The 25152-nt window shown below is 43.8% G+C and overlaps 1 protein-coding gene across 3 annotated transcripts in view; it reads left to right on the top strand.

Annotated features, from left to right (window-relative positions):
* The first annotated feature begins 1062 nt into the window (after positions 1-1062).
* LOC119167308 (uncharacterized) overlaps positions 1063-25152 on the top strand; it is a 39662-nt gene continuing 15572 nt past the window's right edge. The window contains exons 1-6 of one of the 3 annotated variants that reach the window (XM_075866734.1): positions 1063-1277; positions 4564-4661; positions 9537-9597; positions 12204-12313; positions 17637-17700; positions 20800-20907. In XM_075866734.1, coding sequence (XP_075722849.1) covers positions 1202-1277; positions 4564-4661; positions 9537-9597; positions 12204-12313; positions 17637-17700; positions 20800-20907 — 517 coding nt within the window. In that variant the 5' untranslated portion in view covers positions 1063-1201. The remainder of the gene's footprint in view (positions 1278-4563; positions 4662-9536; positions 9598-12203; positions 12314-17636; positions 17701-20799; positions 20908-25152) is intronic. The other 2 variants (XM_075866735.1, XM_075866736.1) reach the window with 2 other exon arrangements.

Raw genomic sequence — 25152 nt, forward strand, 5'->3', positions numbered from 1 at the left:
CCTTGGGCATTGTTTGTCAAGTGCTGATCGCCGAGAACATTGCGGTGACATGTCAGTATTTTTAAAGAAAGCGGCCTGCCGGTTTCCTCGTCAGGTGATGGTACACTGAGCGACATAAAGAAAGTTGCCCGAGACTACGTTGCAGTGCACCTTTCTGTCATCAAAACTTTAATAAACCGTGGAAATCAACATTCCTGACACCTGTGCTGAAGAAACCAATGCAGCCAGCTGCATTCGAGTTTTTGTTTCGAGTTGGTACTAGCCCAAAAAACTCGAAAGGTCGAGTTTGTGTCTTTTTGCGTCTCGCCGATTAAGAGCACTAATTCGCAAAACACTTTATCATTATAAATATAGTCAATCCTGCAAGAGTCATCTAAAATCTAATATCAAAGGGCCTGTGGACGGGACCACCACCAGCAACAAGTAGGGCTGATGAGGAGGCGCAAATGTTTAAACAATGCATGCGTGAACAAAAAAAAAAAAAAGAGAAAGTATCGATAACTGCAGTGGGACTTGAATCACCGAATTCACCAGTTTATGTGTTGCTTTAACCAACTACGCCACTGCTGCCGATTGGTTTCAGATGACAAACAAGCTGGTTTTGTATTGTAGTAACGCTAAACCTAAATAACATTTTTGTTAATTTTTTTGTTTGGACGTAATTTTAATGGCTTTTGTCGGTATGTCTAGACGTACCGCTAGGCACTCCTGACTATTTAAACAAAGCGCCTAACCGAAAAGTGCGCACGTCACTTCTGTGCGGCGCAGAAGCCACTTCTGTGTGGGGATGGCTGCTGCGCCGCGCGGGGCAGCAGTCCCTGCCAAACGTGATTGAAATTATGCGGCCACTGGTAATCTAAGACAGATTTTTAAAGTACAAATATATGTTTTGTAATGAAATGTAATACACTATTAGGTACTGGCGTAATAATAGCAGGTAATAAATATTATGTAAAATAATTTATTCAAAACAAAAGCTTCTTGCAGCGCTCTTTAACAGCTTTGCGTAGTTGGCGCAAAAAAAGCCAGGCTTGACATTGCACTAAGACGCTGAGCGGTGTATTCAAACGGAAGCGGAAAGGTGACAACACAAGCCACAGAGGCACGAGCGCGTTTCGTCTTGGTGGTCGTGACACTGGTGGCACCTCAGCGACCGCAGATAACACGCCGAGTGAGCCCAGTGCCCGAAACCACCCACGAAATGAGCGCGCCTCTGCAAACAGTAGCCTCGAATATCCGCAGCCTCTCCTCGCACCAGCGGACCATGTCGACGACGGGTGAGTGCTAGTTTGGTTGTCGCAGGTTTCTGCAGTGCATTTGCACGTTATTGCAGCCGTTACTGTGGAAATTTATCGTGTACTGCACTGCTCGACGCGCAGCCCAGTGCTCCGCCCCTTATCCCGCAGTGTTGCGTGTTAAGGGCTTTTTGAAATAATGAGTTCTGGAATAGTGTACGCTAATTTGCGTTATTGTTTTGTCGCCACATACATGTGTCATACGCTATCCTCTTGCGTACAGACGGAGTCGCGCTTGTTTGAAGCTCCCAGCCGGCCACTCCAGCCGCCGTTTTCTGCAGAAATGCGCGAAGCACGACGCCTTATCGAACATGGTCATACGGCGTGCTAGATAGTTGTGCCGCAATTCAAGCATGAACGGAAGCTTGTAGCTAACGTGAGGTAGCAGCTGCAGACAACAGCGTCGTCAGCCTCGCGTTCCACTGCTGTAGAGGAGTTCTGTATTCACTCCCGCTAAGTGACGGAAAAGCGGGCACGCAGCTAACTCCCATCATTGCGGGCCTTATTCTAAGGCGCGTATTCACAGACCAACCTTACTCGTACCCCGCGCTTTCCTTGTGAACTTGGTGCGTTTGATGAAAAATGTAGGTCAGTATTCACATGGAAAACATAGTTGTTTTTTTTTACGTTGTTAACATTTTCGTGCCGTTATAACGCACTTATAGTGCACACGAACCCCAGGAGCACGTCACATTACGATAAGGTGGATGTGTGAAAACAGGCCTAAAACTGCCTACTAGCTTCACACCACACGCCAGCTTCACGAAGGTGCTGTCATATAATGAAATGCGTTATAATGTTTGTCACCTCAAAGTATGCTATGACGGCAGAGGTTTAGTGCATAGAAGCTTGTATCAGAGCACATTGCAATTACTTGTTTTTAGAAACAGCTATGCTAGCTCAAGTTGCATTGGGAATGGTTCTACTTAGCGTTTAGCGCCTGATGAGGCTGTTTCGCAGCTGCGAAATGTGTACTGTTTATCACATGATCAATTTTCGAAGTCACTGTAGCGTAGCACTCGTGCCAGCCAGCCAGCAGGAGAAAAAGACAACAAGCGCTGGTGGCTTCTGGTGTGTGGTTTGCAAAGTGTTCTGGCTCATGGCCAGGACAGACGTATGGGCTACGAACGCTTCAATTTTTCGCTTCGCCCGTGTCTCAATGAAGCTGCGGCCTAGTCAGCCGCCTTTAAGTCCTCATGCATCTTGCATCTTTTTCAAATGCACGGCATGCAGTCAACACTTCATGTGCCATTGCTTGTATATCAAGCAATCTTTGTGCAGTGTGAATTTATTTTGTGTCTACAATGCCACGTTCTCGCTCAAATAGCCAAGTTTCCTGCTGTGAAAATTATTTCCCTGCTGAAACTGGAAACATTTTCAGCTGGCTCTCCAGTACGGAACGCTTTCCAGCTCTGTGCTCGAACTATCATTTCCAGCTATTAAAGTGAAATTGTCAGCCTCAAAGACAGTGTTCACCTAAAACCAAAGTGGAAAGCATATTCGCAGTTCAGAATTTGCATCCCATTTTCATGTTGGTTCAAAAGTTATAAACGTGGTTTGATGTTTTTCTTTCAGCAGTGCACTAGCACAGCTAATAATGAACTATTACCTGGAGTTCTGGCCACCGTCACGGCTGTGGACTGCCACTGTTTTGTTCTTGGAGTGGCACAAAGCTTGTCTACTATTTTATACAATTTCGAAAGTGTGGTATCGCATGCCGTGCAGCAGATGCCGACGTACATATAGGTCTGCCATTAAAGGGAATACCTGCGTGCATGGCATGTTTGAATTTTGCTCTGTTGCAAAATCACAATGGCTTAGATTTGCATAAAACTAACAGTGATTGACAGTTCTGACTCCTCTTGACAGGCTAGTGCCGTGCTCAAACACCGTTTCTTTATCCACTTGCTGCTAGAGGGCTTGAAATATGAAGTGGTTATTGTGGTGTACCCTTTAACAGTGGATTGTACGGTACATCTTGAGTTAACTTTCTGTGTAGTTCTCGAGATTCATTGCTTTTGTAAGCAGGAGGGGGGGGGGGGGGGAGTGCGTAGGCTGCCAGTGTCATGCGAGCCAGACCTGTAACATATACATTTCTGCATTCTTTAGCATTAGCGCAGATTAGAGTAGGCTAACTTATGAAACTTGTGGCTCAGGCTGCAGTGCCTTTCATAAGCTGCATGCCGCTTCATAATGTCAAACTGCATAAAATATGCTTTAGTACGAAAACCTTCCTTGACTATCATCTGTCACCCTTTTCACTGCTCGATACTGTTTAGAACAAGCCCAAGCGATTTTTCTAGCGAGAAGTATTTAGAACATTCCCAGTTTAGAGCATATCTTAAGATGTATTGGCACCTTTAGTCGCAAGATATCATCTTCGTCGTTCCTCTGAGACTTTTTGCTAGAAGTACCCATGCCCTATTTGTTCCCAAGTCTGACCACACACACTTCTTACGAATTCAATGGCAATGCTTCGTTTAAGTTGTAGAAATCTCGACCAAAAAGAAAGTGCTTTACATCCAAGAAATTATTTTCTTATGTTCAAGAAATACCGGCATGTGATATGAATTTCAAATCGAATATACGTGCTATGTGTACGTATTTAAATGGCACATCCATTATGTGGAGGGCATCACAGATATAAACCTATTCACCGCAGAAGCAGCGGAATGATCCAGTTATGTGGCCAGAGGCCACATAACTTATCTCGCTTTCCAAATCCAAAGCAATGTTGTCTCACCTAGAAAAGGTACAAATAAGCATAGACATGCGAATTGACCGTTTATAGCCAAGTTGTGGAGTTATAGACTGCAAGGCGCTGTATATGAAAGGCAGCTTCGTCGCAGTGCATTCAGATTGTGGACTTCAGTTTGCTGGCTTTGAACACTGCACAAGCACCACATATGCAGTGTGTTGAGTGGTACTGGCTTGTCTGGCACCACAGAAGGGGGACCAAGTCTCTTTGCGCTGTCGTGTGTAGCTAACACAACAATGCCTGATAAGTGTGAAAAGGGTTATGGAAAGCATGCTTCCCTGTACGACTACGTGGCAAATGTCGGCGATTGTAATATCGGGGACACGCGGTGCACTGCCGATCCTGGTCGAGGCTGATCAGGATCGGGTTTCCCAAGTGACTGGCGCCGACCTGTTGCTTGTGTCAGAGACCCAATCATAATCATGAAATTTGATTGAGATCAGGCACGATTGTGTTCAAAAGTGGTCACATGATACCGGCATAATACACCTTGATTTGTTGTCTTTGCAGAGTTCGACATGGCGCACCCTATCGCAGCGAAGTCTGCGTTGATCCAAGGAAGGCGTCATGCACTCTCCGACAGGGTCAACCACAGTTTCTCTGGAGGTGTGAGTAATTTTTTAAATCTGTGTCGCGCTGTAGACTGCAGAATCTGTGCAGGCATGACTGCACTGCAACTCGAGAAGTCCAAAGAACCCATGCTTACCTGACGAAGGGGGCAGGGCAGGAGGGAGGGGTGATCAGCGTCCAGCTCACATCAGCCAGGAGTGTGCGTCGATTGGTGCAACCATAAAGGAAGAAATGCCACAGACTTCACAGACTTATCAAGTTGTATTTGACTTGGGGAGGTTGTCTACTGTCATTTCTGAAAAAGGAACTGTTTTGCGACAAGGCAGAGGCAAGCAAACTGCACTGTTATCCGAACCACCACAAGGCATGCTTCACTGTTAAATGGATGCTCTCCCCTCTTATGTCAGCGATAGTATCAAAGTACTCTTCTGATGATGTGCGCATACACCACTTCCAAATAATGAGCCCCGCCTTTTCTCTTTGTTTTCTAATTTGTCTCACAGCGCATGTGTTCCCGGCTTGGCATTGACATAAGTCGGTGAAAAAAATTGGAGCTCACTGAGACTCACTCAAAAAATGTAGTTTGCACCTAGGGCTCACTCAGACTCTGTGAACTTTTTCTCGGCTTGACTTGCTCGGACTCGCACTCACGAACGTATTATTCTGACACTCGCTTGCACTTAGGCTTGCGGCTCACCCCGCCGTAGTGGTCTAGTGGCTAAGGTACTCGGCTGCTGACCCACAGGTTGCGGGATCGAATCCCGGCTGCGTCGGCTGAATTTTTGATCGAGGCGCAAATGCTGCAGGCCCGTGTGCTCAGATTTGGGTGCACACTAAAGAACCCTAGGTGGTCAAAATTTCCAGAGTCTTTCACTACGGCTTTCTCATCATCATATGGTGGGTTTAGGACGTCGAACTCCACGCATCAATCAATTGAACTCGTGTCTTCATCACAGTCGGAGTGCGCATGAGTGAGTGAGTAACTCAAATATGAGTTATCAGAGGTCACTATTTAGTGAGGACATTTTTTTAAACTGAAAATTGCGACTTGCACAAGCTATCATTATCAAGAATTTCTCATGCAAATGTATGCAGGGAGAGCGCGTGGCACTTCTCCTAACTGACCCTTCCTATCAGTGAATGCTGAGGTGGCGCTTGTACTCTAGTTTGCGGAGGTACGTGCGAATAGGCACGAGTGTAAAAGTAAGCTGATGTAATGCTGATGGTAATCTTGAGGATGAGTAGATAGGACTGTAGGTGAGTAAAAAACGGGGGAGCTTGCTTTGATTCACTAAAGAAATACTATATTACGCACTCAAGACTTGCTCGGGCGGAGACTCTCCAAAAATTTGTACAACCAGACTGACTTGGACTCCCAAAAATTTTCTTCAACTGAACTCGCTTGGACTCTGCAAAATATTACATACCCGAGTTCATTCACTCAGACACAAGGCCCGATCGAAGTGAGCCTACTCATGAGCGAGTTTGCCGAGCTTTTTGAGAGTTTAACACTGCAGATGTTCTCTAATGTGAACAATAATAAAACCTTAAAAGTAGGCCTGTTTTAGGTCTTCCTGATTACTCACCTGATATAGTTAATTTAGTTATTTTGGAGCTATAAAATGCTGTAGGCCCATGTGCTCCGATTTCTGTGTGCGTTGACTTCTGTGTGCGTTGAAGAACCCCGGATGGTCGAAATTTGCGTAGACTTCTGTTACGGCGTGTCTCATAATCATATGGTGGTTTTGGGATGTTAGACCCCGCATATCAATCAGTAATTTTTGGAGCTACATATAAAGCCTTCCTGCTGCTCAATGTACAGGGTAATCTGTAAAAAAAAAAAGAAAAAAAAACGAGAATGTGTTTTAAAAGCAGTAGTGCAGCAAAGGATTGACTATAAAAGTTGACATGAACGCATATAGTACTGCGTTCAATGCTTCACTTCTTTAGTACAATTATCAGAACAAGCTGTACTTTGCCTTCATTTCGTTGTCTCCCAGTGCCTTGCCACCATGCAGTCCATCAAAGTGGGCTGCTGTTAGACATAGCACTAATTGTTTTTTGCTGCCAACTTATCGGCACATGAGATATTCAGACTGCTTTTAAGCAGTGTGGGAACCCGCTGCACATTGGCTTAATCTTTGGAGTCGCATTGCTGGGAAGCAAATAGCTAATTAATGATGCCAAAATTGTATGGGGTGAAATGCTTGTTAGGATAATTTAAGTGTGCAACAAATAAGCAAATGATTTGAATAACAAAGCACTCCTCACACAAAAAAGCTCTTCACACGAAGAAGCTCGACTTATTTCTTGCTTTCAACCTGCAGTGATCTTAGTTATGCTACTAAAATGCTATTTTTCCATCAATTCACTACTGTTTATGATTACTAGATTTCAGTTTCTTTTTTTTTTAAACTGGGCCAGTAGTGATAAAATCTGAAGTACATGACTCTGCAGTACTTAAAGATAAACTTGTGAACCACCTTTTTTTATGCTTTTTAAGGTAGCTACCGGTTGTCTAAGCTTCGTGGGGTGCCACCCCAGTGCCGTGATTGTGCTCTAAGCCATCACCATATGCTCTTCAGTGGCAACCTTGTACTGTTTTTATAGCAAGACTGTTTGCTGGCCTAGTTTCTAATTAAAAACAAAATTTAGTCACTGATTAGAATACACACAAAGTGACGAACACAGTGACAGGACGAACGGCTCGTGCAAGTGTTTTGGGCGCTAACCCAGAAGTAAACAGACAGCATACATGTGCAGCCTCGTCGCAGCCTGGGCTCTGTGCACTGTTGAACACATCATTTGGCCTTCAAATGCATCCTGCGCATTTATGCACGATTCTTGAGTGGACAACTTTTACTCGCTTTGCTCCCTTCAGCTGCATATTGCTGCAGAGGATCGCTTTTGCTGAAGTCACTACGATGTTCGCGGTGCCACATTCCAGGATCAGTGCTGCATTTGTGGCTTGTGTTTGCTCGAAATTAATACACGAACTGGCAATAAATCATCCTATTTTGGGCCCAGATTTGATTATTGCTGCAGAAAAATAGAACGCGACTGACTTGAGACTAAATACATTTCTAATTATGCCCTAATTAGGATTGATTACTGATAACTGTACAAATCATCAAGGTGCTATTTTCTCTTTCTTCCTGTAGAGTATCAAGTGCTGTTGGATGTAGTGCAAATTGCGCAGATTGAGCCATTTCGCCATAATTCACACCTGAAGGGGATGTAGTCGAGCGCTGGATGTTGTCATTGCCAACCATTCCTCTACTCTTTTGCTCGGCTTTGCTCTGCGTTAAATACAGGATGTTTTATTACTCGTCGAAATGGCTGATTGAGCGAGTTGGTTAAGTTACACGCTCGTATTTCAAGCAAGCATGTTTTAAATCTGCTGTCAGTTATCTCGAAACATAAAGGGCTTGTATTCTGAAACTACCATGGAAGGCAAGAGTGCCACTTTTCGCGTCGAATCTGATGTCTCCAATAACTAAGTAAACTACTTGCCGGGGCTGTACAAGCGCATGGCAACTGCTAGCGAGGCGTTTTCGTGCATATAGGTACTGGCTTCCACACTGTGGCCAGGCTCGGTTTGGACTACTTGAAATAAGTTGAAAGTGCTTTCAATGTTTCTTCTGTAATTGTTTAAAGCACTGTATAATATTCAAAGGATGCAGCCTTCTGTGAAATGTATTTTTGTTGAGTTCAGCATGGCGTACTTGGAGAGTTCTGCTATGACGTAGTCTCGGCATGTTGCTAGTGCACCGTGTGAGAAATGGCCGGTTCATGGCTGCTGGCATGTTCAAATAACAAAAATCACCATTTTGCAAAACGATTTTTTAAATGCACGCTAAGGTAGTGCTCGCTGTTGTGCACATTTACATTAACCAAGGATTGCCGTTTAGAAGCTATAGTCTGTCACTGAAATGCTAGACTTCACCACCAAGTGATGGTTGTAAGGGGTGTTTGTTTATTCTAGACATGTCAAAGCACTGTGCAACACAGTCAAATTGACAAAAATATACCATATGGCGCCCTTACTTTTTCAGTTTTGCTCCATAGTGAATCGCACCAAAGGTGAAACTTTTGCAATTGTTGCCTTTTGCGATCATTTCACAATGCAGTCCCAGCACTATTCCCATCTTCTCCTTGGTCAACTTGTCTGAATATGCTACCAAATGTTTGGGACATGGATTCAGTAGCTCTTCTGTTCCACGCCGCGGTGTCCTTCAGATCCACCCAGCTTTTCTCGCATGCAGGAGCTCTTGCAGACAGAGCACCTGCCAGGGGGATATACAGTGTACGGTACACATTTTGAGTTTGTTGAACTAGTGCAATTGGGAATTTGATTGAGGGCTTCATATACTGCCCCCATGCTGACATGATCACAGCTCAGGGCAGCCACTAGCAAGCCTGAGAAGCATTGGGATTGTGAGTATTGTGAAGCTCTCAAGAAATGTGCAACTGTCAGTTGTGCTATTAGGTGCACCTCAACAGAACTTCAATTTTGTGTATACAAGCTTGTCCAGTCACGGTAATCTAGTGGCTAAGGTACTCGGCTGCTGACCCTCAGGTGTTGGGATGAAAGCCCGGCTGGGGCGGCTGCATTTTCAATGGAGGCGGGAATGCTGTAGGCCCGTGTGTTCAGATTTGGGTGCACGTTAAATAACACCAGGTGGCCGAAATTTCCAGAGCCCTCCACTATAGCCTCTCTCATGGTGGTTTTGGGGCCGCACATTAAACCCAACATATCAAATAATCATCAATGAGTATACAGGCTTCATTAACCTAGGAAACTCCAGTGTGTCAAAGCATTTACAATCATAAAGTTATTTCTCTAAGTAGGGCAGTATGATTTGGAACTCCTCTTGGTTAACGATTCTGTGTTTGACAACCTTGCTCTGCAGGCCCTCAGTGAAAAGACGAGCAGCGTGGACCAAGGGCCATCGCCTACAATTTGTTCCAGTGGTGAGCTCAATTCTTTGAGCAGATATCGAAAGTTTGAGAAAATAGGCGAAAACAAACGTTAAATATGTGTAGACCGAATAAGTAGTTTCTTGAAACTGTGGTTGCAATAATGTTGCTGTTGAAGCTGGAGGCTCTTTTCACTTCACGCTTTTGTGACCGAAAAATAGCGTGTTGCATAATAAAAAAAGAAAAAAGGAGCATATTTGATATTTCTCCACTATTTCGTTACATTGGGTTTTATACTCTTTTGGAGCAAAAATTTGTCAATTTTATCTGCAAAGCGTCAAACATGTGATTGTTTAAAGAATGAGTGGAGCGACACATATCTGTGATCACTGAGCCACAGAGTATTGCTTACACTCATAGCCACAATTTCGCATGTTATGCACTAGAAACTTTGAAATGCACAAATAAGCCATTTAGGGTATTCAAAGCTTGTCATTTGGTATTCAAAACATGTCAAGTTTTGAATACGTGATGCATGTAAACAGCATCTGTAGAAATCATCTTAGATCAAAGATAATGACTCTGCAAAATGAGGAAAGAGACCTTTATTATCACTTCTTTCATAGCTAACAGCATAACCTGCCAAGAGTTCAACGAACCGCAAAACAAACCCAGAGGATGAGTTGCAATTGCCAACAGTGAATTACTTTCGTCAAGTTTAGTGCATGTTTTATGTGGGTTACAAGCGTTAAATACAGTATGCTATAATTCAAGTGGGTTGGTTGATCATTGGAGAACAAAAAAAGCCACAGCTTTGCCGCAAAGGCGAAGCATTGATTGTAATAGCAATAAATTAATGAATTTGAAGGTCACTCGAAGAATGGCTAGCAGATTGAAACGCGCCCTGTGTTTCGATCTTGGCAGTGGCACGAGAAATCGGGTCGCAAAGTTAAAAGTGCTTTGTTCTAATATTAGAAAAGAAAGCCAAACGCAACTGTAAACAATGCCACGAATGTGTTTGAAACCTGCAAGCAGGGAGGCTAGACAAATATGTGTACTACGCATCATTCCCCATGGTCGCTGAATGAGCGCTGCACCAGAGTCCTCTCTAGTTAATTTAATGTAACTCTATGCGTGGTAGTCCAAAACAAGATTGCTCGCAGTGAATATGGGTGCTTGACGCGATAAACAATGATAGAATGAGGAACATTGCTGAACTGAACGTTTTGTCTTCAACAAGGCAGCGGACAAGACCCCAACGTTTTTTGTTTTACCACTGCTCATCATCACTTGTATTTACGAAAAAGTGTTATGTAAAACCCAAGATTGTTGCCCTCAGCATATTTCTAGGCTTGGGTGAATATTCAAGTGCTTTGAATATTTGAAGAAATAATGTAGTATTTGAATTCACTTTGAATATAAATTATTGAAAATTTCAAATTATTCAAGACGAATAAATAGGTGCATATTAATCCACGTGTAACATTCTGTGGAAGTGGTTTCACCGCAGTGGAGGGGTGCAAAGCTGTGAAAGCATCTTTCTAGGTATACATTAGTTCACATGTTGTATAGTTTCCTAAATATACACTTGAAGGAGCTCTGGCGGTAGTGTGTATACGAGCTGTAATGCACGGCTCTTCAGGGAGCAGGGGAATGATAGGTAGTACAGGGATTTGTCTAATCTTCGTACATCAGGCTTTTTTTAGGTTTGCGTGGCTTAAAGCTGTTTTTCTATGAAACAAAAATCTGCAAATGTTCAGCAGTTGCGCTTCAACACCTTATTATTTTAGGATTAAGATTTCAAATCTGGTCCCAAAGCTCAAAAGTGTTCGTTTTGTCCTTCAAAACAAAACCGAAACATAGTAATAAACGAAGCCACAAGTGCGATCCGCCGCCCGCAAGTATGAAGACTAGGCAAATCTGTGCACTACCCATCATTCCCATGGTTTCTGATCGATCGTAGTGCCAGAGTCCCGTCTAGTTAATTTTGGGAAACTCCATGTCACATGTAACTTTTTGTAAAAGTAGCTTCACTGCTGTGAAGTGGTGCGTGAAAACACGTATTCAGGAGAAAGGCATACTGGCGCGAAGCCCCACGTCAAGGTTATATGAAGATATTTTCCTCACATTTATTCATTTTTTTCATTTTCAGTTTAAAAGCTTTTTATACCAGCTTATAGACTCTAAGTATAGGAAATTTCAAAACTTAAGATATTTTACAGGCTTTCACTTACATTTTATGGAAAGTCAAATTCTGCTACTATTCAAAGTTGTTTCCATTTCCTTTGATGCAAAGAAAATGGCATTTGCACAGGCTTTGTTTGAATTTTCAAGAAATATCGTGCAGGTTAGTTTAGTCATGGCAAATGTGCCCCTCTTTCTTTACAATACTATGTGATATATATACACTATTGCATTTAGCTTCAAAATTATTCGACCAAATGGACTTTTTGCCCAAGCCAACATATTTGGTGCACCACAGTTGCTACTATTCTTGAAGGCCATGCCAAGGAGTCGTTGTCGTTACTAAAATAAAATTCTGGGTTCGTTGATTTCTACAAGGGATATCTTGGCAGCAGCTTTCTCCTCATTTATTGAAACTGCCTTTTTTTTTTTTCATGACTAACTTTGAGAAATATGTCATCATTGATCTATTGCAGCAGATGGGACCAAGCTGCGCCCTGTGGAAGTTCACAGTGCCACAGCACGAACATGCCTGAATGTGCCACGTCCCGAACCTGTTGTGCCGGTTCCAGAGGACATTCCTCAGGTGAGGTGCATCGTTACCGCAATTAAAAAAGACTCACAAGATCCTTAGTGTATTCACTTAAATGACTTGCTGAAAGCCATCTCCTTTTTTCTGCTGGGTTGATGTATAAGGGGGCAGGGAGCACGAGCTGTGGCCTCATGGGCCACTGCCAAGCTCCTTCTGTATTTTCTTCGCTTGAGGACTCGCGATGTCCGGTATCGTCTGCCGCCAAAAGAATTGCTATTGCGCTACAGCGGCATCGTCTGGCGTTACTTCTAATGATGTCGCGCCAGAATTTGTGCCACATGGTGTTGTGATCATGTGATAATGATACTTTTTGCATCACTCGTAACAGATTTTGAAGAACAGCCACTGCCACTAGTCAAATTTCATGTTTGAATAGGTGTCTAAGGCTTTTATTTTAGGACAACCGCTCTGCTTGTGTTCTCTTAATCCGTTCATTATTATTTACGGATATGTAGCTTTCCTGTCCTGGATGTAGCGTCAGAAGAACTGCCACCGAGATCACTGGAGGCTTGCGTGCCTGTGTAGGGAGAGCGATAAATGATGTTTAAATGGTCACCTACTACAGTTCTTGGGGTACTTAAGGGGGCAGACTGCTCTTTGGGACCAAAAAGTGACAAAAATATTCATTTTTTAAAATTGACATATTTGGTTTCTGCAAGTATTTTTCTATCTCTCTGCAAATTTTCACGCACCAAGAAGTAGTAATTTTTTTGTAATGTCATTTTAACTGTCCAGATTCTTGGTGCTGTTAACATGCAGAACCTGCAAAAAAAAATGGGGAACTGACTTTGAGGCTTCTTTATAATTTGCCAGCCCCTTTGTCTAAAGCTCTACTACCAATTTATGAGCGCCTTCGTGAGGATTGCTAAACATGCGCACCATGATCGTTGCTTTTTGAAGAAACTGTGTGTTTTCAGTTTTTTCCATTTTTCTCAAAAAAGTAAATTTGTGACTATTCAATTTTGAGGCCTCGATATCTCTGCAGCTAGGGCAGGTACAACAATATTTCTATTTGCAGTGGAAACCTGTATGTGTGTAGAATGCAAGTATGGGAGCAAAATTTAGAGCACATGCCTTTTTAATTAATTACTAATCAAAATTGTAACACAATTCCAACTGCTTTTGAAAATGTGTAGTTCATTTTGCTGCAAAATAACCAATAAAGGTCTAAAAACAAAAACCTCTTCCATACTTTCACTGTATAGTCGTTAGTCTATGTTGGCATATCTTAAATATCACTTTTAATTAAGCACTTTTTTTTCTATGGTGACCTTAAACAATAGGAAGTGAACTTAAGTTATCTCAGCAACAAAGTGAGTTACAGGAAAACTAATTACATATTTGAAATCAGCAGTAAAAACTGTATAACCCTGTGCAGTTTTATCAAGATCACTGAAGAAATAAACAAAAAATGTCTAAGACCAGTCTGCCCCCTTAAACTTTAACTTCCTCAGTCTTTGTGACCCTATTTGGGGTCATTGATTTGAGCGAGCACACATAATAGTGGGGTAAATGTATATATTTTTTTTATCTTCAATGTGAATTTTTCGTGCAAAGATTATTACTTTATGCTCAACGTCATTTTGGGCACCTGTGGTGCATAACCCGTTTTAATGTGCCATTTTCCAGCAGACATAACTTTAATCTCATCACGGTTAGTAATTATCTCTTTCTTTAGGCTCTCATGGTTCATTTTTATTCAGTGTAGGTGACAGCACTACTGAAAAGCACTACTGATTAATTTTTACATATAATCTGTGTTTGAAATTGCAGTTAGCAGCTGCTTGAAATAAATAATGTAATTCCATTTAAATAAAGTGAAGCAACAAGTTTTTCAGTTTTTTAGTTATTGTGAATCCTAAGTAAACATTCAGCAATTTTTTGTATGGCCAAGAGCAAAATAAGGGTTTAAAATAAGTGTTTAAAAATATTTCCTTCTTGGGACTGGAGTATTTACTGCTGTCTCTTCTGTAGACAAACTGTGCTCCCTCACACTGAAACGTCAACTAGCATGGTGCCACATTCGAGCTACCCTAACTCGTATGGCTCGGTTCTCTTTTGATTCGACAGGCAGTGCACGAAAAATGTTATGATGCACTTGTAGCATTCATTTGAGCTGTGAAACTGTTGAACCGTAGCTAACTGGAGTTAAAGAGCTTGCAAAGTACGTAAGCTTTGTGTTTGAGTGCAACGAGATGGCATTCTGGGCCTCGTTGTATTTTCTGCCGGTGCACTAGCCATGCTTCATTTCTGAGTGGTCTAGTGGTCGTGGTGCCAGACTTCCAACTTCCCGGACGCGGGATCATATCCTGGCTGTGGCGGCTGCATTTTAGATGGAGGCAAAAGCGCTTGAAGCCCAAGTACTTTCATTTACTAGGTGCCCTGTTTGTTGAAATTTGCCCCGGTGCGGTGGTCTAGTGGCTAAGGTACTCTGCTACTGACCCGCAGGTCGCTGGATTGAATCCCGGCTGTGGCGGCTGCATTTCCAATGGAGGCGGAAATGCTGTAGGCCCGTGTGCTCTGATTTGGGCACCCAATAAAGAACACCAGGTGGTCGAAATTTCCGGAGACCTCCACTACGGTGTCTCTCATAATCATATGGTGGTTTCTGAACATTAAACTTCACATGTCAATCAATGTTTGCCCAAATTTCCGGAGTTCATTATTATGGCATCCCATATATTCTTGCTGTGGTTTAAACATGATAGCGCTAAAGAGCACATTTCGCGAAAATTCGGGTGTCAGTGTGAGCGTCGTTGGTGGCAAGCAAAAAATCTTGTGCGTGACCAAGAAAGGAAAGAATATGCAAATAAAATAAGTAATACATATTTCCGGTTCTGAGTGAGGATCAAACGAGGGTGGCAAGCAGGTGTTCTACCACAAAGCCACAAGATTTGTTGAAACTGCTTTGGAAAAAGGCACTATGTATGTTGTGTAAGGGAAAGAGATTCCTTAACACATTATATATTGTGTGGGAGAAGTTGGAATTGTGCCAGGCATTGGAAGATGTGAATTGAGCAAAGAGTGGGTATTCTAAAAGCCCATTCATTGCAAAGCACTCAGACATATGTACTCAATCGTCATCAGCACCAAAACCATAGACAAGGTGAACAGCTGCGGCGTGTTGCTCTACGGACATGTGGGGGCACCTTCGCTGATTTAAAAAGAAATATTAATTACGTAGTGTACTTGCAAAATGCATTCAGTGATGCCTTGAAACCGCCAATGTTACGCGCACAGTTGTTCATTGCCTTGCGACACTACTGAGATATGCACGAAGTATTGAAACGGGTCAACAGTTCAGCAGGAGATGGGTGGGAGGCCCAATCACACTGTTGTGCCTTACTCTTGAAGGTGAAGCTAAAGTATCCTTGAATTTTGGGGGCATAAAATTCCAACTGATATTACTGGTTGTCAAGCACCTTCGTGTGTCTGCTTGTCGGCGTCAAGCGTTGTCGTGGCGCATCAAGTCATGGTCCATCGTGAAGAGGGTGCTTGCCACGAAACTTAGCTAAATTCCACTACTCGCGACCAGTTCGACGAAAGTGAAGGCAACAGTTAGCCCAACAAGTAGCCGATGACTTTAGCGCAGCAGCAACTTCCTTCCCTGCATGCCCAGTTTCAGGCTTTGTGCCACTAGTGCCTCATCAAAGCAATCTCTCAAAATGGTGCACGCTTCACCCCTCCCCAGGTTTCGTGTTAGTCGAGCTCAAACACCCTTCTCTGCATGCTTTGTTTCTCCTCGGTTTTCTTTATTATTATCCCTTCTCGGTGTACACATCGGCCACTACACGGGTAAAGGGAATCGACGATTTTTTGTTTATGAACAACTCCGCAGACACCTAAATTTTGGCGACACAGGCTCTGTTTGGCGCATTGCATTGAAAATTCCATCCTCCATGCATGCGTGGCGCATGCATTTAAGACACAGCTGTGTTCAGAATGAAATAACAAAACTACAGTCTCTTGTCGAGGTTTCCTCAAACTTGCATTGTGAAAAAGCGCCTCTGTACGCCAAATGTGGCAGCAACACAGACCGACACGTCCCGCCGCGATGGTCTAGTGGCTAAGGTACTCGGCTGCTGACCCGGAGGCCGCAGGATTTAATCGCGGCTGCGGCGGTTTCATTTCCGATGAAGGTGGAAATGTTGCAGGCCCGTGTGCTCAGATTTGGGTGCATGTTAAAGAACCCCAGGAGAGACCCACAACCTAAGGTGCTTCACCCCTAAAACCTGTAATATTCCCTTCTGCATGCTCAGGTTATAAAATCCGTAAAAAACTGAATGTTGTATGACAATGATGAAGGTTGGGGTATTTCTTTAGAAGTCTTTTTACTTAGTACTTTTGTTTCAGGCCGAGTGCATATGTCTGAAAATGTGGGATATGCATGAAACCATGCATCGCTTACATGATCTGTGTCATTGTTTTAAGGTTTCACAGACACGAAGGTCGTCTTCGTAATCCGTGAAGTGTCGTTTTCAGCTACTTCGATGATATTATATTTGGCAATACTGACGTTCACCGCCAGGGTCTTGATGAAATTAAGATATCATTCAGGCAGCAGAGTATGGGTCTCGCTTTTATTCACGAAGTCCCTTAAATGAACTATCTAGAGCTTCTAGACCCACGACTTCCTTCTGTGAAAATTATGCGTGCTGGAATGAGCCCTCCACTACGGCGTCTCTCATAATCATATGGGGTTTTTGGGATGTTAAACCCCACATATAAACCAAATCAACGTAGACCGGCATATCTTTTCATCATTGGATTGGGCGAGGATTCGAAATGATTGTGTGTGTGAGGTCCCGTTGTGGTGGTCTAGTGGCTAAGGTACTCGACTGCTGACCTGCTGGTCACGGTGTCGAATCCCGGCTGCAGCGACTGCATTTTCGATGGAGGCGAAAATGCTGTAGACCCGTGTGCTCCGATTTGGGTTCACGTTAAGAAACCGTAGGGGGTGGAAATTTTCAGAGCCCTCCACTACGGCGTGTCTCATAATCATATGGAGGTTTTGAAATATGAACCTGACATATCAATTAATTCGGTGTGTGTGTGTGTGTAAACATTCCCACTACGACGGTGTAGTGGTTTCGGTGCTAGACTGCTGGCCCAAAGTAGTGGGTTTGAATCCTAAATTGGCAATTAATTTCGCTATTGTAGTGTTTTGTTACAGTGAAATTTATTATGTCTTGGTGACATTTTCTGTAATGTGCAGTTCAGATTCACGAGTTAAGAATCGGTATGTCTTTATTGTGTGATGTTGGTTTGGAAGTTCATCTTGCTGTTTTCAAGACTGCCTCTGTGCTGCTTGCTGCAGAGTCCTGAAGAGAAGGCTGGCGACCTTTCCATGGAAGTGATGCACAACAAGCTCGATTGCTCAGGTAGGCTGACTTCTGTAGCAAGGCCTTGTGCAACTTCTTTCAAATAAAATAAACATCCAGACCACATTGATGGGGGACTCTAAACAAAAGCGTCCACGTGTCAGGTCTTCGAATTTCCGCTAAGGTAGTCTCTGTGGCTTTTTTTTTTTTTTTTTCAATTGGGAAACTGTTCAGCAAATCATTCCTTGTCCGATGAACTAAAAAGCTATCTTAACGGGTATGTGCCACAGAAATAGTGTACATCCTAACTATTCACCACTGGTCCACTAAGATAAGGCAACACTTAGCTTCATCATTTTCACTGGTATAGTGCACCACGACAAGGACACACACAAAGGAGAGATGCACACACACACTGCGCTGTGTGTGTGTGTGCATCTCTTCTTTGTGTGTGTCCTTGTCGTGGTGCGCTATACCAGTGGAAATAGTGAATCTCAACCAACTAGCCCGGTAACGTGCCTTAGCAACACTTAGCTAAACAACAAATGGCTGTGAAGCAAGGGCGGTGAGCCAAGGACAAGATAATACTAGGTACTGGGAAAAACATCGGCAGCTGCGAGGAGGCTCCAAAGTGACAGTTGATCTACGTTGATGATGACGTGCCCGTGTCGTATCTGTCACTGCCTGTGGTTTAAATCAAACTTCTTTGAGCTGAAAATCAACGAAAAAACTATCTAGCTAAAGCCTAGCAACAACTTAAAAGCAATCTATAAGCTGCATCACTTATAACTAAGGCCTATAAAGACCACCTAGAAGCTACCTGATCAATCTTTAGAATCATGCACGTCCAGTTTCGCTGTGCAAGGCGTCCGTGGCTGAATGCATGCTGTTGCTTTTTTTTGGGGGCACTTTTTGGCCTGCTTTGACCTTATGATTCACGGCCATAAGTTTGTCTCATGGAGTCGGCAAACCATTATATGCACCCAGTGTCTATTATAGAGTCATCGAAGGGGGGGGAGGAGGAGAGGGGTCAAGTCTAGTGTTTTCTGTGAAGCTGATTATTCAGTGAGGTAGTGGCGCCAGCTGATCCGATGAACCAATGTGACGTAGCCTCGAACATTTCAGCCATACATTGCTTGCATAAGTTCACAGCAAGACAGTTAAAATACACTGTACTGTTGTTCACTATGCTCGTTAAAAGTCCTAACCAAGGGAGCCAGTTCTATCTATAATAAGCGGATTATGGCTCCTTTTTTTCTTTTGTTGCAGAGTCTGTTGTACAATTTTCTGGTCACCTGCTGTGTTTTTCGTGCTTACGAGCATTTTCTCAGGAAATATGTAGTCATTTTGGTGATTATCACAATCACCAGTAGCACTTCGCTTGATCACTTTATGTAGTTGAGTGTTGAAGTTTAACATACGTTGAGGGAATCGACAATTAATATTAACCATGCACTGGCAAACACGCATTCAAACAAATGGAGAGAATCTTGAAGGCAATGTTAAAAGGTAAATACGTGTTTTTATTCGTAGTTGCACATACTTTAACTGTAGAAAATGGAATTTTTTTTCAACTGTCTGTGGTACTTCAGTGACAAATTTTTTATTATGAATATATTCCCTACAGTGAGAAAAATTCAAATTGTCGTTTATTTTGGGCTTCTTTGCAAAAGTTGTGCCATTTTTTTCGTAGCTTCTTTCCTGCTGATGTGCTTTTTTACCACGGTAGCATCTTGCAACTATCTGGTGTCCACATAAGGCCGTTGCAAGAGAAATTAAATCATTCGCTAGGTGGGTTGTCCAAATGGGAAGCTGTATGCGTTTCCATTTAAAGAATTTATCGCATGAGATGTGCATGCGGGGAAAATTCTGTGCTCAACATGGATATTGTGTAGAGGTTCCAGCAGGCAATACTTGTGTTCCTATATTTATTGAAACCTTGAAAGCTATAGCCCATTCATGTGAAGGTAATGTCAGCAATGGTATGCCAAGGCTAACGATCTCATGGGGACTATGTAGCTTTTATTTAGTAATTAGCCGGGCCTTCTGAAGAGCTCAGGGGAGCGATTTGATATTAAAGGTATATTTCGGATGAATATAGGCACTTTTCGGCTCAATCCGTGGACCTGCTTTCTGTCAACGCAGTCGTAGAAATCCTACAATACGAGCCACATTAGAACTTTGATGTATTTGATAAACATGCGAGTTTGTGGCTAAGTAATGTGCACATTTTGATTTACATCAACTCTGGATCATGTGTTGTCTGTGCTACTTTGGCTTGCACACTGATAAATCGGCCCATTTCACCTTTTGTGATTCCATTCTTCGCACCGAAAAATTGTGCTTGCTTCGTTGCATGTATGGAGTGCTCTGGCTAATGTTTTCTGCAAAATAAACTTTTTAAAAATGGCTTATGCACTGTAGGGTTCTGTGGGATTGCGTGAGGCATTTGCTTTCCCACGTGTTTTATTGATGGCAACCACAGACGCTGTTGTTCCTGCAGCGTCTTCTTCTTCAAGTGCTAGGCTCAAACAGGCTTCGCAGCAACAGAGGTCACCAGGTACTCGTAAGGATTGCTTCTTCGCACACTGGCTACCTTGCTAGAAGGGGCCCTGCAGCGAGCAGTTAGCATCTAGGAGAGGACGACAAAGTTGAGCCTCAGCTGCTCCAAACATTCAAGCCTAGCCTGAGATAAGAAGACGTCCGCAAGAACGACATTATCTGGGGTGTTCCATTGCAAGGCAAGCATCAATAGAACATGTGGGGAAGCCAACGTCTCGAGTTTTCCCGCTAGTGGTGACTCGTGCGTGATTCAAACCCGCAACCTTCGGACATGCAGTAGACTCTCGGTAAATGGAACCTGAAGGGACCGGGAAAATATGTTCCATTTAACACGAGTTCCGTTTACTGAAAGGTGAACGTGGGTGCAGAATACAAGCCTAAAACCAAGTATTGCAGAGGCAATAGTTCAGTTTAAGCAGTAGTTCTGTTTAACAGATTTCCACTTAGTGAGAGTCTACTGTAGTTTGAATAAACGATACGATGACGTAGTTCAACGATTCCAACATGCAACCTTTGTGATGCAGGGTAAGCTTGAATGTCGCATGTCCGTTTTGACATGTTGCTAAAGCACTCGCCTTCACATTTGGCTGCCTGCAGATGAGCTTTGTGTGCTGTCAGAGGAGCCTCTAGCTGTGGCTGATGACGCTGTGGAAGACAGCTGGCTGTCTTCAATCGCTGCGCCTGGCATGGACAGTCTTGGCGGAGGTGCGTTTCTGCGGTTCTGGTGTTGGCTTAATTCAGATCTCGATATTGTGCCATTCTCATACCTGAAATTACGGCCTTCTGGTGCTGAAATCTCTTAGATTAAAAATGCATTAGCTTGAAGGTAAATGCGAGATAAAATACGATAGCATTACAATGGGGAACAAGGGGTGAGGTTTATAATACAGTGAAACCTCATTAAACCGTAGTTGGCCGGAGCTCGGAAAAAGTACGTACTAAACGGTAGAACTGCTTAACCTTAACCGAAATAGCGTCAGGTCGCTCATTTACCTGTCAAAAAAAATAAACCTTCAGGGAGTGCGATGAAAGAACAAAAAACGTGCAGTAATTAACTTCGCGTGACAGTCTGTAATCTTCATTTGACGAAGCGGCGGCGGCATAGCAGCGACGACAGCGGCCTCAAACTCGCTTATGCTGCTAGCCAGCTTTTCCGCCAGCCCCCTCTTCTCGGCAAATACCCGCATGACGCTGACGCAATGCGCAGCTTCGGCCTCTGTCGGACCTGGATCAACCGTGTTGTCGCATTCCATGTCGTCCTCATCAATATCATTTGGCAACACTTCGACAACCGAGGCAACAACGGCTTCGTCGGACATGTCCGGAGATGTCTGCACATCGCTGTCTGCGCCTCTGAAGTCGGAGAAGGAAATGCCTTCCGTAACGCCCTGCCGCTCCAGCACTTCAGCTAGCAGAGTTTTGCAAGGTTCGTCTACGATCTCTGAAGTCTGGTCGATGGTGTCACTGGCGTCATCTGCGACGCCCGCACACACACTGAAGCCAGCATGCTTGAAGCAACCAGCACTTCAGCTAGCAGAGTTTTGCAAGGTTCGTCTACGATCTCTGAAGTCTGGTCGATGGTGTCACTGGCGTCATCTGCGACGCCCGCACACACACTGAAGCCAGCATGCTTGAAGCAATCTTGAACTGTCGTTGCTTCAACCTGCCGCCACGAGTACGAGTATTCGAGTAGGTGAATCGCGCCAATCAGGTCGATGGAGAATAATTTGCCACATTCAATGGCGAGAAGAAATCTGCGCAGCAGATTCTTCTTGTAGAGCTGTTTTTACAGCTCGTATGATGCCTTGGTCCAAGGACTGGACAATCGCTGTTGTGTTTGGTGGCAGAAACGCCAACTTCACAGTCGTCAGGTTGTCCAGGGCGACGTGCGCCGAAGCGTTGTCAAAAATAACTCTTCTGTTCTTAGCCGCGAAACGACGATCGATGAGGTGCACGTACTCCTCGAAGAGTTTTGCCATCATCCATGCTTTGGTGTTCCTACGACAGATGACCCCTGATGGTAACCCGGCGCCTTTGAAACATCTAGGCTTTCGCCGACTTTCCAATCCCGAGGAGTGGAGGTTTGTCGGTTCCAGTCATATTTACGCAAAACGCCACTGATATTCTGTCTTTTGCATGCTTGATGCTGGTGCACATCTCGCTTTTGAACGCGAGCGTTTTGTCTGGTAGCAGCTTAAAGAATCGCTCCGATTCATCCATATTAAAGATGTCATCAGGTGCGTAGTCTTCCAAGATGTTCTTCTGCTGACCATTTTGCCACTGCTCCACGCCATCCACGTCAGCAGCAGCACCTTTTCCCGAAACAGTCCTCGTGGTAATGCCGTGCGTCGCCTTAAATCTGTCCAGCCAGCCATTGCTGCACACGAAGTTGTCATGGTTAAGCTGCAAGGCAAAAACTAAAGCCTTCTCCACGAACAGGGGTCCGCCGATAGGCAGATTTTTTGACCGTGCAGCTTTTAGCCACTTCACCAGTGCCTCCTCTATATCCGAAAACGTCGAACCGCGTAGTCGGCACCCTTTCGCAGTTGCAGCAGCACTGCCGAGCAACTTCTCTCTTGAATTCCAAATTCCACACACCGTAGTTAACGGCAGGTCCTTTTTCGTTCCACTTTCAATAGCACGAATTATGTCCAATTTCTCCTCTATTTTCAGCATTCGATGCTTTTGTCCCAGCTTCGGCATGATGCAAGTACGAAGCAGCACAAGCACACATACACAACACGTGAAAAACGACGCGAGAGCTGTACGGCACGGATCAACCGGGGAACACCTATGCACGGCGCCAAAGGAACGGTGAAAGCAAACCAAGCGCACACCGTGTTTGGATGGATGAATATGGCTGTACCCTTTAGATCGGGCAGTAGCTAGCGCCCCCAAGCCGTAACATTTAATGAACCAAAAACTAGGTTTATTTTTTTTTCTTTAAATAGTGGGGTTGAGGATTCGTACTATGCAGTGAAGGGTTTAATTTTCACTCGTGCCTTGACTTTAGCCACCAATCAGATAACCTCCTTCTATTAATTCTACCTGCTTAGTCTATTTTGCCCTCCCTGTCTCTAAACTCCAGTGCTTTGAAAAACTCTGCGCCATAATTCTGAACTATAGGGTGAAGCCCTTTACAGAACATTATCAAGTGTTCGGCAGTTTCTTCTTCCTCTCCACACGCACTGCATACCATGTCTACCCATTTGTATTCGGCCCGATATGTCTTGGTTCGCAATACTCCCGTCCTGGCCTGAAACAGTAGAGAGCTACCCCGAGTATTATCATATATCCTTTCCTTAGCAATTTCCTGCTTGAAGGCTCGATAGATCTCTAGTGCGGACTTCTTAATCATGCCTATTCTCCACATATCGGTCTCGGCTTCCTTCACCTTCTTCTTAACCGATAGTTCTTTTTGGTTTGGCCCCCTGCTGTTTTTCAAGTATTTACCAGTCGATTTTCTGGTTTGCTTCCTCCATTTTGTATCGACATTCTTCATGTACAAGTAGCTGAATACCTTCCTAGACCAACGCTTCTCCCCCATTTCTCTCAATCACTTCTCAACATTTATCTTGCTGCTAGCTTCCCTGCCCTCAAATGATGTCCATCCCATATCACCTTGTACTCCCCGATTTTGTGTATTCCCCGTGAGCTCCTAAGGCAAGCCTACCTATTCCACGTTGCTTAATTTCTAATCTTCCTTGAACTTCTGATCTCATGCACAAGACCGCATTGCCGAACGTCGGACCAGGAACTATGACGCCTTTCCATATTCCTCTCACAACATCATGCCTATTTTCATTCCACAGTGCCCTGTTTTTCATTACCGCTGCATTCCTGCTACTTTTAGTCGTCGCGTATATTTCGTTTTCCCTTAGGTACTTGGCCCCATCGCTTATCCTAAATATTTGTATTTATCCGTTATCTCTAGTGTAACCTGTATTCTAAGCTCACTACCTTCATTATCATTAAAAATCATGACTGCTGATTTTTCCTTATGAATCTGAAATCTAACCTATCTCCTTCATTATCGTACATGTCCATCAACCTCTGCAAATCTTCCTTGTTGTCGGCCATTAACACCAAATCATCTGCGTACATCAATGCTGGCAGTGCCTGTTCCATTAGTTTTCCTTGTTTGATGAGAGAGGTTGAAGCCCAGTCCACTTCCCTCTAATTCGGCCTCTAATCCTTGTAGGTACATCATGAATAGTAAGGGTGGCAGGGGACACCCCTGCTTAAGCCCCCGTTTTACTTCTGCAGGCTTATATACCCGTTTTTCCCACTTTATAACTACCTTGTTACCTTTATAGATATCCTTTAAAAGATTAGTGACTACACCTTCCACGCCTAGTGTGTCCAGTATTTCCCACGATTCCTCTTGAACCACGCTGTCGTACGCTCCCTTGATATTCAAAAATGCTAGCCACAGGGTCCTGTGTTCCTTTTCTGCTATTTCGATGCACTGCATCAGGGAGAACTGATTGCCTTCCAACCTACGGGGTTTCCGAAACCCATTCTGCAGTTCCCCCAGCACCTCTTATCCTCTATCCATGCCTGGAGTCTTTCCTTTATAATCTGCATCGCCAGCCTGTAGACCACTGGTGTCACTGATATAGGACGGTAGTTGTTTATGTCAGTTTTGTCTCCCTTTCCTTTATAGACCATGCTTATCCTGCTAAGCTTATGTCAGCTTTGTCCCCCTTTTTTTTATAGACCATGCTCATCCTGCTAAGTTTCTATTCATTGGGGACTTCACCATCGATTATTTTTTTTCTCACTGCCTTTCTGAAAGCCTGCTTAGACTTCGAACCTAATGTCCTTATCAGCATGATTGCATGCCATCTGGGCCTGTTGATGTACTACTAGGAACCCTCTTCTCAGCTCTTTCCCACTCTCGTGAAAATGGAGCCATTGCGCCACTTGATTCATCCTTGTCTATTGTGG

Source organism: Rhipicephalus microplus, chromosome 6 (genome assembly GCF_043290135.1).
Source record: "Rhipicephalus microplus isolate Deutch F79 chromosome 6, USDA_Rmic, whole genome shotgun sequence".
NCBI classification, from domain to species: domain Eukaryota; kingdom Metazoa; phylum Arthropoda; class Arachnida; order Ixodida; family Ixodidae; genus Rhipicephalus; species Rhipicephalus microplus.